The sequence below is a fragment of the Melampsora larici-populina genome (assembly GCF_000204055.1).
Source record: "Melampsora larici-populina 98AG31 unplaced genomic scaffold MELLAscaffold_28, whole genome shotgun sequence".
Taxonomy (NCBI): domain Eukaryota; kingdom Fungi; phylum Basidiomycota; class Pucciniomycetes; order Pucciniales; family Melampsoraceae; genus Melampsora; species Melampsora laricis-populina.
Genome location: NW_006768792.1, coordinates 568809 through 585387, shown reverse-complemented (window position 1 = coordinate 585387; position 16579 = coordinate 568809). Strand labels below are relative to the sequence as shown.

General features: G+C 40.4%; 5 protein-coding genes across 5 annotated transcripts; 3 read left to right on the top strand and 2 right to left on the bottom strand.

The window, feature by feature from the left end:
- Positions 1-64: 64 nt before the first annotated feature.
- MELLADRAFT_88663 (uncharacterized protein) lies at positions 65-2751 on the bottom strand (the record flags this gene model as incomplete). Its single annotated transcript, XM_007411989.1, has 10 exons — positions 65-138; positions 269-339; positions 422-574; positions 674-750; positions 994-1326; positions 1371-1857; positions 1918-1945; positions 2046-2160; positions 2244-2312; positions 2443-2751. The coding sequence occupies 10 exons, from the start codon at positions 2749-2751 to the stop codon at positions 65-67; spliced, it is 1716 nt and encodes a 571-aa protein (XP_007412051.1).
- Positions 2752-3980: 1229 nt separating this feature from the next.
- Positions 3981-5376, top strand: MELLADRAFT_78292 (uncharacterized protein; the record flags this gene model as incomplete). Its single annotated transcript, XM_007412062.1, has 6 exons — positions 3981-4213; positions 4295-4456; positions 4527-4729; positions 4798-4845; positions 4926-5048; positions 5119-5376. 6 exons carry the CDS (start codon positions 4063-4065, stop codon positions 5374-5376), a joined length of 945 nt encoding a protein of 314 aa, XP_007412124.1.
- Positions 5377-6189: 813 nt separating this feature from the next.
- MELLADRAFT_37239 (uncharacterized protein) lies at positions 6190-8348 on the top strand (the record flags this gene model as incomplete). The annotated part of the gene is made up of 9 exons (XM_007412063.1): positions 6190-6228; positions 6288-6461; positions 6583-6647; positions 6716-6864; positions 6932-7128; positions 7195-7449; positions 7714-7767; positions 7841-8168; positions 8248-8348. Coding segments are annotated over 9 exons (1362 nt in total), but the record flags the coding sequence as incomplete, so codon positions are not given.
- Positions 8349-8468: 120 nt separating this feature from the next.
- On the bottom strand, positions 8469-10680 carry MELLADRAFT_72337 (alpha/beta hydrolase; the record flags this gene model as incomplete). The annotated part of the gene is made up of 8 exons (XM_007411988.1): positions 8469-9392; positions 9462-9536; positions 9631-9769; positions 9843-9948; positions 10054-10059; positions 10149-10347; positions 10444-10513; positions 10598-10680. The coding sequence occupies 7 exons, from the start codon at positions 10444-10446 to the stop codon at positions 8889-8891; spliced, it is 1032 nt and encodes a 343-aa protein (XP_007412050.1).
- Positions 10681-12226: 1546 nt separating this feature from the next.
- Positions 12227-12961, top strand: MELLADRAFT_108269 (uncharacterized protein; the record flags this gene model as incomplete). Its single annotated transcript, XM_007412064.1, has 5 exons — positions 12227-12351; positions 12437-12515; positions 12591-12628; positions 12720-12777; positions 12851-12961. 5 exons carry the CDS (start codon positions 12227-12229, stop codon positions 12959-12961), a joined length of 411 nt encoding a protein of 136 aa, XP_007412126.1.
- Between the last annotated feature and the right edge of the window lie 3618 nt (positions 12962-16579).

The window sequence follows — 16579 nt, the reverse complement described above, 5'->3', positions numbered from 1 at the left end:
ATGCCAGATGACAATCAAACAGAGGCCGCTAGGTTCTGACTCGTGTTCACCGTCTATTGGGTCTTCAAATTGGAAGATGAGCGCCATTTCGACAGGCGACCACCGTACTATGACCATGATGACGTAGATGTTGAACGTCTAGATAGAAAATGGTTTGGCAAAGGACATTCGGATAAAAAGTTTGCATCAGTAATTGATATTTTGGAAATCGATATCATCATTCATCAGAATGAAAAATCCAAGAGTTTTTGCAGATTTCTCTACTTACCTGCCAAAGTACAGACACATACGGGTAGTGCAAATGCACATTCAGAATCGGGACTTGATGGAGGAGGTGCTCTAGATTGATCAAAATAAGAAAAGCCAAAACTTGATAAATGATATATAAATTCGTGATGATGATTTTCTAAAGATGACTTACAACATCTCATTTCCGATTCCATACTTTGTTTGACATCGTACTGCACTTTGAACAAGTTTTTGAACCGAGTAACCATACTTTGTTGATAATAACTTCGCATTCTTTACTCCATTGTCGACGGCGTTTCCATTAGCTTGTATGATGTTCATCATTCTGGAGAAAAAAACCCGAATTGCAGAAGTTCAGGATGTCGCATTTCTATGTATCTTTTTAGAAGTCAGCCATCCTTGGAAAATCAATTACTCGACTTACACTCCTTGAGGTGTACAATAAGAAAGTCTATCATCTCCCGGCCATGCACCATCTGGTCCCTTGTCGGTGCAAGGGTCCTAGTCACAAAAAAGCATACATGCCAAGAGTAAGTATATATCCGACGTTCATTAGATCCTACTGTTGACACTGAAAAATGGTGTATCAGATGAGGAGGAGGAAAGCTTACGCAAGAAACAGTCACAAACATCCCCTGTGAATTTCAAGATCATTGCATAAGATAGTGTCAGTTCAGCTTAATGATTTTATTCAATGGAGATACTGAGAAATGAGTTGTGTTGAGGATGATTCCTGAAGCTTACAATTGACTTGAAGAACTGAGATATCGCTGTTATTTGAGCAAGATCGCGGGCTGCCTTCTGAAGGTCTGTACGAACTGGGTTTGGAGTGAGAAAGGTACCACCTTGAAGAACTGACGCAAGGCCATTACCAGCGCCAATAGGCGCTGTGGCCCCTATCTTGGATGTAAGTGCAACAATTCCTTGAAGTCGATTTTGAAGCGAAGTCAAGTGAGTGTCCAGGAAGGCCCATCGTGACTGGGTTAGGAGAGTAGATTCGGCGGTCGAAGAGGCGGTGGACATCAATAAGTACCAGCGTATCAGGTTACCCATTACGTCATATCGACTTAAGGGAAGCTGGACATCTAGAGATGAACCAGAATAAGATGCAGAGTACGCACGTAAGAAAACACACTAGGTGGAAGGTCGCGTTTCGCCAATGATCTTGGCTCCAATGATGTTGCTTCGAATGACCTTCTTCGCATCCGAGCTGTTGGTGCGACATGACTAGATGAACTTGCTGTTCTTTGGAATGCTGCATTGACCTGAGGATTGAATTGAAAGATTGGCTTAGGTGGTTTTTGTGCGATTCTTAGACCCAAAAATCCAGTTCGGATGACTTTAATGTCTTGCGCAGTTCTTAAAGCTACCACTGTGGCTTCATCTCCCGCATTCTTTGCTGCTTCTGCTGCCGCTAATGCTGCTTTGACAGATTCGGCTGTTTCTGCTGTTGTAGCTGCTGTCTTGTAGCCCTCGATCGCATAGAGGGTAAGTTCGGTAGGCATGAATACTGGTACAGCGATGGCGGAGAAGACTCCAACCACTCCCAGAACGATTGTAGCCATTCCCCAACCGAAGATGCTCTTATCGACATGCTGATCCGGCATACTGAAAGTCGTCAAAGTTGATCAATTCGACATTCTGAAAAGTTAGAAAAAATCAACTTACAAATCAGCTACTATTCCAGCTGCAGCCTCTGCGTGATGGGAGAAGTACAGAGATATCATCGGATCAGTCTTTATCATTACAGAAAGGCTCGTGGACCTGGTGATGAAGAGAAGGCAAGAAGGTGATACCTCTCATTACAGTGATCGCATTCTCGATCGAAGAATACAAGGAATTCATATAATTATTCCACTCCTGAATGGCATACAAGATTAACCAATTGATTCCAACAGCAGGTGAACATATCTGAACAGGTTATTCAGAAAGTGAAGTGCGCATCAGTATTAGACATTTCCAAAATCTATTAGTGAAGAGATTTTCAACTCAACTTGACCGGCTAAACATTGCATACCAATACCACAAAAGAAATTAGGTGCCTCTAGCTTGGCTGCAAATTGCTGTAGAGTTAACCATAAAATGATTGCAAAAGATTGTACGAATCAGAAAGATCATATAATTTGGTCAGTCGACGTTTTGTATACATTTCAAAGTCAAGAGAATAATTTCTACAAGAAAAATAAACTCAACTGCTAGTGTTAGATTGTCAATACCTGGATAATTCGCAATATATTTATCGACCTCTAACTTATTCCAGCTATCGACTGTTAATGGAATCTGACCGCACGGGTCCTTCAAACCTGCAGTTGGATCAGGTGCACCAGCTGCGCCAGAACCTCCACCATCCCCAGATAGACCACCTAAGAAATCAAGTCCGGCTCTACGCTCTAGTCTCGTATTTCCTTCATCCAGAACATTACATTTGGCGCATGTGAGTAGTAAGATCCAAACCGAAAAAACTGCTTCCCACAGTAGTCGTTTCTTGAAGATCGAATCCATGCTATATTACCCAAAACTAATATCAGAAAGAGAGGCTGATTTTAAGTTTTGATAGAAGCGAAAAAACTATTGTAACAGTTGAAATTGAAGTGTATAGCGAAAAGGACTAGAAAAACCGATATATGGACAAAGATGAAAAGAGTAGGGGCTCGATGGTATACACAATTGGATTGAGAAGGAGCAAAAGAGCAATTCCGAATAAACACTCAAGAGCATCTAGGAAGACAAGGGTCCTTACTTGACGATGGTGATTTGATTTCTTCACCGTGAGTTGTACCACCACATTCTCATACAACAAATCTAAGGATCAGTTTCAGTGATTTGACGACGGTGACGAGCGAGTGAAGCCACAGCCACGCCTGTATACATAGATCATCTTGTTGACCCCCAGACAGCGGAAACCGGATTACAGACACCTCTTCGTATCAATCACTTAAGCGCCCCGATGAATGTCGAGCGGCATGTTCTCTCTAAACCGAGAAAGCAAGCCGAGGGAGGCAATTTCAGACCATGTGATGTTCTTCCCAATCGCATCTGAGCCCGTTTGTTCTCGAATCTCGAAAGTGGAGGATATATAGCTGGCAACCCCACAAACACATAGCTTCAACGCCACTTTCAAGTACATTTACTGGCCCCTGCTGTGGACCTTTAGGCAAGCTTTGAATACCATTGTGATCTGAATCAAATGAAATCGCAATTATTGAACCCTTTGGGAATCCTTTAGTTCGATTCAAAAAATAAAAGATTCATGACTAGGTGTTTGACATATGCAACGTTGCAGTGACTTTGCCTATGCCTGCTCAACGCTATACCTCTTGCTAGCTTCTCACTATCACAAGGGCATGTCCCTACTCACTCTGACCGTACGATATAACGTGTGGATCGGCCATGAAATTGACTTGCTCGGCTCCTCTGCAGTTCCTTTTGTCATGCCGTTAAAGATCCAATGATATCCCTGGAATCAATTATGAATGTGTTCATGTCCGAATTGTTTCGAAACTTGAAGATAACGAGAGTCTGATTAGCCGAAGTGTGTTTGTTGAGTCAACAATAAAAATGTCTCACTCATCATTCAAACTTGATGCCATTGCAACGTCACGTAAATCTCGGTACAGCGGTTATTGGAGGGACCGAGGGCATTTGGAATGTGAATGATCTGATTGGTCCTGGTAAATTCTAGAAAACCCATCAAAATTTCGTAGTTTTCATCATCTTGCCACCCGCACCCAAACTTATGTCCATTCATCTCGGATTTAACAAACAAAACAATCACAGCCATCTATAACTCATCTTGTGCTTCATATACTCATTATGCCTTCTGAAAAATTTGACTACGAAGCTGTTCGTCAATCGATTCGAAAAATCCTCACTCAACCAGGTTACGACAACTATGAGGAAGGTACCAAGAACACAGCTGGGCCAATTCTGGTTCGTTTAGCTTGGCATGCTGCTGGTACTTATGGTCAGTAGACTCAAGAAGACCTCAGAAATATGCTTCAGACTGGATCACACGAGTCTGAAGCGATGTACCTTTCGTCTTCAGATAAAGAAACCGACACTGGTGGATCGGATGGAGCTGGGATGCGCTACGAGGCAGAGGGAGGAGATCCGGCTAACGCTGGGCTTCAACATGCCCGAGTGTTCCTCGAGCCTATCAAAGAGGAACACCCTTGGATCACATATGCTGACTTATGGACGCTAGCAGGTGAGAAACCAACATGACTTTATCCCAAGTTTAAATATTAGCACTGATCGAGCGTGTTATTGGAACCCAGGCGTTGTGGCAATAGAAGCCATGGGTGGCCCTAAAGTTCCTTGGAAATCAGGGAGAACTGACTTTGTTGATGATACCAAGTGTGCCCCAAGAGGCCGTTTACCCGACGCATCTCAAGCTCATGATCACCTTCGGAGCGTATTTTATCGAATGGGCTTCAACGATCAAGAGATCGTTGCCTTATCTGGTGCTCATAACTTGGGTGTTCGTCGAAGATAACTTTACTCTATCATTACCCAATGACTCTGACGTTGTCTGTTTTCTCATAACAGAAATGTCACTCCGATCGTTCCGGATATGAGGGACCTTGGGTCAACAACGTGAGCTAATCGCTCTGCTGTTAAACTTGCTCAATGGAATGATGTCAGTCTAACATTGGTTTACTCCTCAAAACCTTTAGCCTACCCGATTCAGCAACCAATACTTCAAGTTACTCAAGAAATTGGAGTGGAAGAAGAAAGAATGGACAGGTCCTGAGCAGTACGTCAACTCAGACTTTGGTGATGAGTTGATGATGCTTCCAGTAAGTTGTACTCTCACTTCTAAACGAGAAAAATCAAGTTGGCTAAAGTTATGTATCATGTCTATGCTAGACCGATCGGGCATTACTCGCTGATCCATCATTCGCCGTATGGGTTGACAAATATGCCGATGACAGAGATCTTTTCTTCGCAGACTTTGCCAAGGCCTTCGATAAATTATTAGAACTAGGCGTTAAAAGAAATCAACACGGTTATGAAGCAGCTGATAAAAAATCTGGTGCTCCAGGTGCACCAGGTCAAACTGGACCAGATTGTGAAGCTGATGGATTGGCTAAAGGTAATGATGCTAGAAGTGATTCTAAACTTTAGGATCAAACAAAGAAAAAACGATTTTAGAGGCATCTCTTCACTGTATATCTCACCAATTGTTGGTCATTTGTGAAGTCTGCCATGTTTGTAAACGATAGATTAAAGTGTTCTTATGATCAAATGATGTTCTAGTAAATGCACCCATACATGCCCAGATAACAATCCAGACCCAATGGCTCTTGGTATGCATGTCCTTGCTATTTGCCGGCCGGGATGTTTGACGAGAAAGTCCAATCCTGATTAAACTTCTTGAAGATGATGAGCTTTATGACTTCCCGTGACAAATTGCCATGTCTGCTTTACTTTCAGAGAAATATAATCACTACATAGATTTGAAGAGCTGTTCTTCCTTTTGGCTCTGATCAGGATAAGTCATAATACAACTCAACATGTGGAGTAGGAATAAAGAGACAATGCTGAACCAAGGTCTCATTGAGGCTCAGTCAATTGAGCTCATATATATCTGACCTTTCAACTGACTGTTCACTGAATGTCATCACTTATGTACTTAAGTCTAGTTAAGGTTGTGTGCATACATACAGCCATAACCTTTGCCAATTGTGTCGATCGGGTGAGATTGACTCCGCAAAGCCAATGCTTCAATTCTGCTCAAAAGCTATTGAGATTCGATTGCTTCAACTTCATTCAGAACAGTAAAGTCTGTCAATTCTACGGCGACATTTTTCAAAGATATCAAAAAACGCCTTCGAATGGTATCACACCAGGCATCTGTGATGAAGGTTAGTCAAGAGGAAACAAAACGAAAATTACGAATTGAAACGTATGCTCACCGTATCGCTTTTTCTCCTATAGGTCGCTATTGAAGGCTGCTGCCATGGCGAGCTCGACAATGTAATCAATATTGTAGTTCTCTCCTGTAACCTGATCGTGGCTTATTCTTCAAATTGTAGATTTACGCGACTATTGATCAAGCAGTCAAAGAAACAGGTTCAGAACCACCTGATGTCTTAATCTGTTGTGGAGATTTTCAAGCTTTTCGAAATCGTTCAGACTTAAACACCTTTGCGGCTCCTGTTAAATATCGACAAATGGGAGACTTTTGGAAATATTATAAAGGTGAAAAGGTGCGCGCCTGGTTTGATTTTTGGAGGGATATTTAAATGCTTTTTTGATCGCATTCACAAAGCAAATGTTGACCGATGTTGATTTGACATCTGTGTTGGGAAAGTCGCGTCAAACAAAAAGGTTGCACCTATCTTAACTGTGTTTGTAGGCGGTAATCACGAAGCTTCAGGTTACCTCTGGGAACTGTAAGATCTCGTCTCTTGTAATAGAAGCGTAGTTATCAACAGCTAACCAAATGCCTTTCGCTGCTTAGCTTTCATGGTGGATGGGCTGCTCCTAATATTTATTTCTTGGGCGTGGCTGGATCGGTGATTCTAAAGAAAACACTTCCAGATGGAAAGGTTCATAAGATTCGAATCAGCGGTGCAAGTGGCATCTACAAGCGACATGATTACCGGACAGGTTTGCCTCCATAGCCAGACTTCCAAACCCCAAATATCGACTGACTATCTTGATTATCCTTGTATAGGCTATCATGAGCGCCTTCCGTACGACAATAGTACTATGAGGTCGATCTACCACATCCGACATTATGCTTCATTTCGTCTTTCAAGACTGCCTATCAGCCCATGTGACATTTTCGTGTCACATGATTGGCCAGTCGGGATTGAGCAATATGGAAACACCGCTCAGCTGATTCGAGCGAAGCCTTTCTTTCGTGATGAGGTCAGGAGTCGTATGCTCACCTATCTACTCACAGGATCTTCAGCTTATCTTCCAATTTGTGGTCAGATTGCTTCCAATACCCTTGGATCTCCGCCGTTAATGGAGATTCTTCAAACAATTAAGCCCAGCTATTGGTTTTCAGCTCATCTACATGTCAAGTTTGCGGCTCTAGTGCGACATGGCCAGCAACCGGCTTCGCTATCTCAAGCCCCCAATAGCGGTAGGCAGCATCACACCAATCCGGACGAGCTAGAGATTGATGTAGATGATAGTGATACCGAGGTAGTAGATGGCGCTCTTGAAACAAAAACTCAGATCCCTGTCTCGAACCCTGATCAGATATCGATTGACGATAGTGATGATGAAGACTCTGAACCAAATAACTTGCCCTCGGGTCAACCACTCGCTGCTCACAATTCTCAAGCCGAAGTAGACCAAATCATGGTTCACGGAAGTGAATCTCAGACTGCTAATGAGACACCAAAAGAACCAACTGTGCTCACAACACCGACCAACGTATCACCGAACCCGGTTTCCACGAACGTCAACGCAAAACCCATTAACACCGACGCAGAATTGGTAAAGATGACCCGTTTTCTTGCATTGGACAAGTGCATGCCACGAAAAGACTTCCTACAGGTTTGTTTGCTTTGATCCTTTCCTTTTGGATCCGCTCAATAAACTACTATGTCTCTCCCATTCTTTTTTCCAGATTCTAGACATTCCGTTAGACGAAACAAATCTAGACAACTCGGCAGAAGTGACGATGGCAAATACATCTGAAATCCCATCTGTGACATTACACTTTGACCCACATTGGCTAGCCATTACTCGAGCATTTCATCCACATCTTCCATTATCCAAATACGTAGATCAACCATTAACGATGGATCCATTGACAGCACAACAAATGATCGATAAAGAAATACAATGGATTGATGAACACCTTAAAGGTTCTTCACTAGAAATAAACGATGTACAGCAGTTTACTCAGACTGCACCAGCCCTTGGAGATCCAGGTGGGGATGATCCTGGACAACGTTAGTCATCTCTATCTTGGACATGAAGTATTTGTTTATCATTGCAGTCTTCTCTAATCGTTTTCATTCATCTACACAGCCTTTTGGTATACCAATCCTCAAACTGTTGCATTTGCCGAATTCTTACAAATTGAGAATAAGATCAACCCACAACCAGTAGTAATGAATGAAGATAAATGATTCGATTGTGTAACTTTTTTGTTCAAGATTTTATTTTATCAAGGTGCGAAGAACGTAAAAACTTGCAAGAATAGAAGGTCGCACACAGATATGGAATCAACTTGTCTTTTCATATTGACTCCCTTGAAAAGTGTTATACTGTCAGTATTAATCTTCAATCAGTGAGGTGACCTGTCATGATTATGTCACTTTGTATGCATTCAGTTTTCTATGCCACAATGGAATGCATCTTTTTATACAAGGGCAGATAGGATAGAAATACAACACGAAAAAGTGGCTGGATTGAACAAATCATGAGTGAAATTTAACTGAAGCTCAACTTATCAAACTTGACTTAAATGTAACAAAAAGAAACTACGTATGTACAGAAAGATGCCCTTGGTAAAAATAGGAAGAGGAACTTGATGCATTTACAAGCCTTACAAGATGCTACATGTTTATGGGTTACTCCAATACAAACAATAACAAATGGGATAAAAGAGCCACAAGCAGTTCCTAAATAATACATGTTGTGGAAAAAAAAAAGATGACTGAATTAGATCAAGAATGAGTAGAATTAAAGATAGAATCATGACCATCTTTCATAACTCTTTCAATCAATGAATTGTATTCCTGTTCCATCTGAGCACATAAAGCATGACCCCCACCTTTCCAAACGATCAATTCAGAATCTTTCAAATCTTGATGTAATTCAACCGATTTTGAAACACTCATCAAAAGATCTTCATCACCTGTTAAGATCATCACTTTAGCATTACCTAAACTTTTTCTTAATCTATTTAAAGATTCAGATGAACAAGAATGAAATAGAGCAGCAGCTGTTTGACAGACTTCTGCTGAAGAGCTTTGAGGTCTCATTATATCATGATGATATCCCATCTTAGCTTCTTCTAAGATTTGATTGGTTGTAAATTGATCATCTGACGTTTTGGCTGGAGCTTCTAGGTAATGGTCTGGAAACATGATTTTTACTAGGCCTGAGACTCTTTGGGCTTGGTTTGCACCTGTGAGATTCATAAGAGCAATTTTGAGCATCACTTTTAACTTTGAAATACGAAAAACATGTTTTTAGTGATTAGTATCTGTATTGAAAAATGATTAGAAAACACGTACAGGAGGTAAATGGATGTCACGAGCTTTGGTTGAAGTCAGAGTGACTGAGATAACTCGGTTCGGAATAAGAAAACACTGTGTGGTTATTTCGTGAAAAAGAAAGATGGTATATTTTGTGAGCTGATGGATAACATTGATAAATTCAAAGACAATTTGAAAGAAAACTAACGAGTTCTTGAGTAATCATTCCACCCATCGAAACTCCTATAATATGAAGTGATCTATCTTGCGTCCAATGAATATAATTCAATAATTCTAATATATCCTTGGCCATTTCTGAAGTTTTATACAATTCTAATCGACCTGGACTAAAGTATGACCAGACCATATTTCTAAGAATTTCATGTATATATTATGTAAGAATTAAGAAAAATGACTCACGAACTATATCCTACTCCTCTATTATCAAAGACTAAAACCGCATGACCTGGTTTTTTTGAAAAATGTTCCACTTGTCTTGACCATGAGAAACATGTATTGTTTAGACCTGTTCAGGTATTATCGGAATAAGAAATCGTTTCCGTCATTAAGCTTTATGTTTATGTGTGATCCCTTTCTCCACATGAAAACAAAAGCAAAGTGAATTACTAACCCATGACTATCACACGTGAAGGAATTATAGAAAAGATAAGATAAGAATCAGTGTTTGCAAGACTCTCAATCGAACAGAACAAGATGTGAACTAACTAAAAACCATTTTGTGTGTAGGGTTTTCGGAACCATGAAGTTCGAAATAAATTTTCCTTTCATAAGCTTGATGAGGATCACGAGTTGGATTCGGTACTGGACAAAACCCTCTACGTAAACAAGTCTTAGGATCCAAGGCTGTAGGAAGGTCATCGGCTGATTCTTGAGCATAGAGATGTATTTGATCCTGTGAGGTATACTTTATATTTTGAATAAGGGTATCATAAACATAAACTTAGTCAATGTGATAAGGCAAGAATGAGTGTTGAGATCGAAAGGAAATAAGAAAGCAGACCATGTTTGAGTTTGATGATATAAACGAGAAGAATCGATTGGAAACTGAAATTATGAATCGATGATGAATGCTGATGAAGGATGAATATAAGAAGTTAAGTCAAAGTTGATAATCTCAAAGTTCAAGTGATCGAGTGAATGGTTCCTGAACTTCCCTGAACCATTGATAGATCTGACCATTGACCAGCTGATCTGATCTTTCAGTGTTGCCAATCCTTTAATTGGCCCCTGACAGTGATACATATTCCTGAAAACATATATTTGATTTAAAATCAGAACTGCTGAAGTCTTTTGGATCTGGTTGAAGAACTCTTGAGCACAAATCGGAATCGAAACGATGCAAAATAAAGGAAAGGTCAAATGAGATCATTGCTGAAGTATGTGCGTGGCATCATCTCATGGCTATTGAGCTCATGCAGAATGAAACCAATGAACCCTGATCGATTTTACTAATCAATGGTCATCTGATCCAAATCAAGGAGATCGAACTCTTGGAATCTTTAGGTGACATCATAGGTTTCGTCACATGACTGGACCAAAAACAGATAAAAAGGCTGTGTACAAATTGGTACAAGGGAATATTTCGTCATGTTCAAGTTTGACTGTGTAGGGTAATTCACTTTGTCTTTCCTAGATGGGAGGGAGTTGAGAAATTGGTTTTGGTCATCTTGGTCTGCTACTTCACCTAAGATCACCATGAAGCACTCAACTTAACAAGAGTCACAGATTCCTCCAGAGTGCTTTTGACTTCGCAAGCTTGGTGTACACCCGAGCTTGCGAGGAAAGTCATCTTGAACTCACAGGATCAAGCCACTTGCTGACGACCAGATCGCCCAGAAGTTCTGACTTGATAGTGAAAATACGCGATGACCAGAACCAACGGTCAAAATGCCCAAAAGTGTCACTTTAGATTGAAAAACATAATTGGTCAAGAAAGATATCACCAGTCGCACTGTAACTTGGTATTCAAGAGGTGGAGTGGATGACCCCTTATTTTAAAAGGTCATATGTAGTAGACCAATTGGGACTCTACACTGGAATCTTACTGATCCACGTGTGTAACCAATAGAAGAGTGCTCAACGAAGAAGTGCAGAACGAGAACACTCAAGTATGCATTTTTGAATGTGTGCTCTGCTAAAACCATGCCACATATAACATTCAAATACCGCAAAACGATCGGAGTGTTTTCCTTCCAACTCGAGAAAACCGAGGCAACCCAGTACGGAAGTGATACCAAGAGTTTGGACTTCAGCAGCATATCCAGCCAATGTCAAAAAGGTTGACCAAGGGTTGCTCGCCAAATTCAAGTGGTTTGGCTTGGAATTCTTGTCAAGCTTTGTGACATTGCAACTACATTTATCCTCTTCCTTCCTTCCGTTTGTTCCGTACGTACGGTGCGAGATGAACAGTCATTTCTTCATTGGGGATTTTTCCATGAATTGAATGATGAAGCTGAAATTCATCAGATAATTCCAATCTTTTTATTTGCAAAATCGCTCAGCAAACAATTACATTTTCCCTGAATGATTTGTCCACTTGCTCAGTCACTCTACAATCCCACTACCCTAAATGTATCTTATATATTGGGGTCTTTTGTGGGTTTTGGCCCAGTGCAACTCCCTCATACACAACACTCACATCAAGTTTCATAGAAAGTAAGTCCTCAGCATAAGATGCCCTCTTCCAGCAATCCTCAGGCTTCATTGACCAATATTTTCACTCAGGGCCCAGTCTTTGCAATCCTAATACTATCCCAACTAGCTCAACTTAAAACGCAGTAAAAATGCTCACGGTGCATAGATTCTTTGCGCTTGTATTCATCTACTCTTCGGTGATGAGGTATGGTGAAGCGCTTCATTGTAACTCTGTGCCAGAATCGACTCCAATAAATCGTGATCAGTGCATCAAGTCAGTCTGGGCACACTCAAGTCCCTCACTCTTTTTTACATCATCTCCTTGACCATCATGCTGAACCTGAAGTTTGACCGTTCAGAGCCTTTATTAACCTCAAGCAAGTCGATGATAGAATTTCTCATGGTATAAAGGTGTATTCGAAAACCCCCGGCTGCCAGGTCAGCACTCTTTACACAACCATTGAATTCAATCCCCAAAATCATACTGAAAACCTTTGCGCTTATGAAATCCAGCTTGTGCTTGAAACCTTCAACTACGGAAAAGTCTATCCGTAAGTCCAACTGCTGTATCATTCAATCTAAAAAAGCACAGCTCAAGGTGCAATGACTGAAGAGCATTACTTGGAATTTGCTGATATTCAGTGAACGTAGAGTTGCAAGAACTGCTTTAAATACTGTGCTGGAAGGTTGTCCTGGACATGTGGGTCATAAGGCTTTTCTTCTCTTGCCAAGTTAATCAAAAAAACTAATGAGTGGCTGTTTGCACCTACCAGGCTGGCAGTATTCTCATCGATAATGGATCTCGATATCCGAATGGAAACAACTCCCTCTGTCTGACAGTTCTATACACCAATGTCACAACAGATCAGATACAAGAGTTCTGAATACCAGTTGCTTTAAATTTGCATAATTTCAGGAGCATTTATCACGCAAAGGAAATGTACACAACTGTATATTACTACCCTTCAATCTTCACAAGGCTTCTTGTATGCGTGTGGTGCTCATGTTGATGAGCAAAAAGGGCAGTATTTCTAGGTATCTCTTGTGTATTTCATTCTGGACTTGTGAAAGGAATGTTAATGAACAAACAACACAAATAAAAGACTACTGCAGTTGGTGTCCAGATTGACTGTAGTACCCTGGGCTTTCCATGACTCTTCAAGAGAAGGCAATTTTGCCTAGCTAATGACAGTTTATACCACAAACATGTCAACAGATTTGAAACAACAACTGTTGCAGTACTGTGGTATGGAGCTCATCATATTGATGTCATGAAGCCAGCAGAATTATATTATACATTAAACCAATCCCTTGAGATAAAACCCAATGTATGATATTATAATTCATGCTCCAACATTTCCTTCCCTCCTTTTACATTTTTGATTTGTTCCTTGCTTGTGTCTAGAGTCTAGACAGAAGTTGAGATTATAGACTTTATGTAGGGCATGGATCCATGTTTTTATTTCACACTAGATAAGCATAGCTCCCAAGTTGAAATCTTTCTTCAAATGAACATATATCAAGTGAAATCCCTGGCCAAAAAATCATAAAATCACTGTATGTAAATGAGGGATCTAACAAGCTGGTTCTACACAAGATCAGTGTGTGAAGGACATATGTGAAGATGCCGGTGGTGGACAATGTGAGAGAAAGGAAAATTGAATGAAGAATATCCATAATATTTTGTGAAGAGAAAAAGAGAAACACATGGGTTGCTCATTTGGTGGTTGGTAGGAGCTATGCAGTAGCGGTTCAAGGGCTTCTGCTAAGACTCCACAGAATCTCCCTACTCCAGATGGGCAGTGCTGAGGCTCACACTCTTAGGTGCCGGGGTGATGTCCCCAATGGTCATAAATGCATCTTTAGAGTCATTGGAGGTTGTTGAGAAAGAATAGTATGTGTCTTCTCAGCCTTTTACCTTCCCCGTTACCACTACTGGTTCCGTCCCCAATAGAGACACCTAATCTGTATAAGGGAAAAATCAGATGGAGAAGGGAGAGACAGAAAGAAAACAAGTGCAGTTGAAAAAAGGTTTGATTTGTTGATATATGATTTGAGAAATCATCTTCTGTCAACTTACCACTGTCTATCACATCATCACACCCTCCTACTCCAATTAAAATTGAAGCCTACAAGTGAAGCCAAGTGAACAATTCGGTCCTGGGACTAGTAATCCACCACAGTTACAACTTTTTTTTGGATGTTTGCAGGCATCCTATAATATGATGCAGAATTGTCCAACCATGAGTAGTTATCATGGAAGGTTTCCATTTCTATATAACTCTGACTTACCATCTCCTTACCATTTTTTGAAGAAAAATCTTGGTAAAAACTTTTGGAAAGGGTTGGCCAGAAATACTATATATGATTTCAGTATATCACATTTTCTGATGTAAATATATGAGAAGGAACGTGAGAGTCTTGTTCTTTAAGAGATATGAGAAAAATGACATACCTTGTGGTTTAAGAAAGGCATGAGCTCATTCAGAAAGGGTGTAAGTTTATCCTTGAATCCAATAAAAGCTTTGATACCACCAAGCATTGACAATGCTAAACTCTTGAGCTTCTTGGAAGGGACAGCCTTACATGCATCAGATATTATGATAGACATGGTTTTCAGTGTCATGTTTGTAATCACAGCTGAGGCTGTATGTTAAATGATTGACCAGATAGTTCCAATTGGATTGAGACACAGTGATTGAGTTGCGCATAACTTGACAATGTAAAAATTGTAATATCTGAGCATAGTGCTGGTGCATTCTCCTCTGTTAAGATGAGATCATGTACTTCTGCCAAAAGACTGAAGAAGTGCAAGATGATGGATCACATGCTGGATTGATGCACCCATGTTTCAAAGATCATCCCTTGGGGGTCCATATCACTGTAACAAGCTTGGTCTTGGCATAGAATGCACCCCATACCATCACACTTGGGCATCCTATGTTGTGAGAAGCAATTGAAAAGTCATGCTGATACCTTGTTCAGCTGTCTGTTTTAATACATACTACTGCACACTTCTTTAATGTTGAAAGTCAATTCATAAGTCCAGATTGCCAATCCTCAGGTATCTAGATTCAGCATTAGGTGGTTGCATTGCATTGCATTGCAGTCATACAACACAACCAGTTGTATTTAAATCTATGAGCCCACAAAATAACAGGTACAGATGAACCCTCTTGTGTTGCATGCAACTCAAAATATGTTGCTCTCTGATCAAATCTAGATGCAATTGAATGTAGAGGCTGAAGGGGGCAACCTGCTCTTGGGGCAGGCCCCATTGCAAGGTTGCATTGCTGGCAATGGTGCCACAACCACAATGTAACAGGTCATATTCCCCCACCCCAAGGACCAACACACTGTTCAATTTTCCAACCCATTGCTTTGGCATTGTCCCAAAATTATGTTACTTGTGGTTGTGTGCTTAAAGCAACACAGCCACCAACATTTCTACAGTCCAATTTTTATGGGGCTTTGCAAAATCTAGCAGGTCTTGAACATTCTGATAATTTCAAGATGGCTTGACCTTGTCAACTCAAGAGTTATATCCAGGGTTCTTTAAGTGACATTGGATGGTGGGCTTTCTGATAGTATAATTTATTTGGCAGTAAGCTGGTCTCAGTGTGGCTACTATTTAGAGAGTCAAGCAGTTGAGTCATTACTTGATTCTCGATTCTGACAAGGTATTTCACTGGTTATGTGGGATATCTGCTGTTGTATCTTATCCTAAAGTAAGGATGATGATAACAATGAATGTGGGTAAAGCCACAAGCTCTTCACAATTCCAAGGCCCACTGTAAGTCAACAGATGCAAGGTGGTCAATATTTAGGCCTGGTTTATAATCTCTGGGATACAAGATCTAGATTAGCCTGCGTCTAAAGACTAACATGAGGGATATTGCCAACATTGTTTTGCAAGAACTGGGCAATTACCAAAGAAATCTACATAGTGTTAGGTGTATAAAAAGGTTTGCTGATTTACATTGTGGGACATATTATAATCCAAGCTACTTGACTGGAAATTTGATAACAACAATGGAACAACAAATATACTTGGAATGGAATAGTTGGGGACTCTAGTTCAAGGGACTATGAAGGACAAGTTGATGATTCTTAGGAAAAAAAGGTGTAAAGTGGAACTGAGATTCAATTAGTAGTTAATCTAGCTGGACTTCAGAAAAGATCACAATATGAAATAATTGGTTGAAGCATGAGAAGGCAAGTCCCTTCATTTTGTGGAGTGACTTTCCTTTATTCATATTCCTTTGGTTCTGATTTGATGGATCCATCAGAGATGCATCTTCCTACAAGCATTCTTCTTGGTAAGTCTTAATTGGGGTATCAAGCATGATACAATGTGATCATATAAGTTCTGCAGGAACTTAGTTCATTTTATAAAAATCATCTCTATGGTACAAATGTGAGCAGTAATTCACTAGACTAAGACATCCAGTATTAAAGTTGTCCTCTTTGAAGAGAGCATGTTGGAATTGTTGTGTTATGGA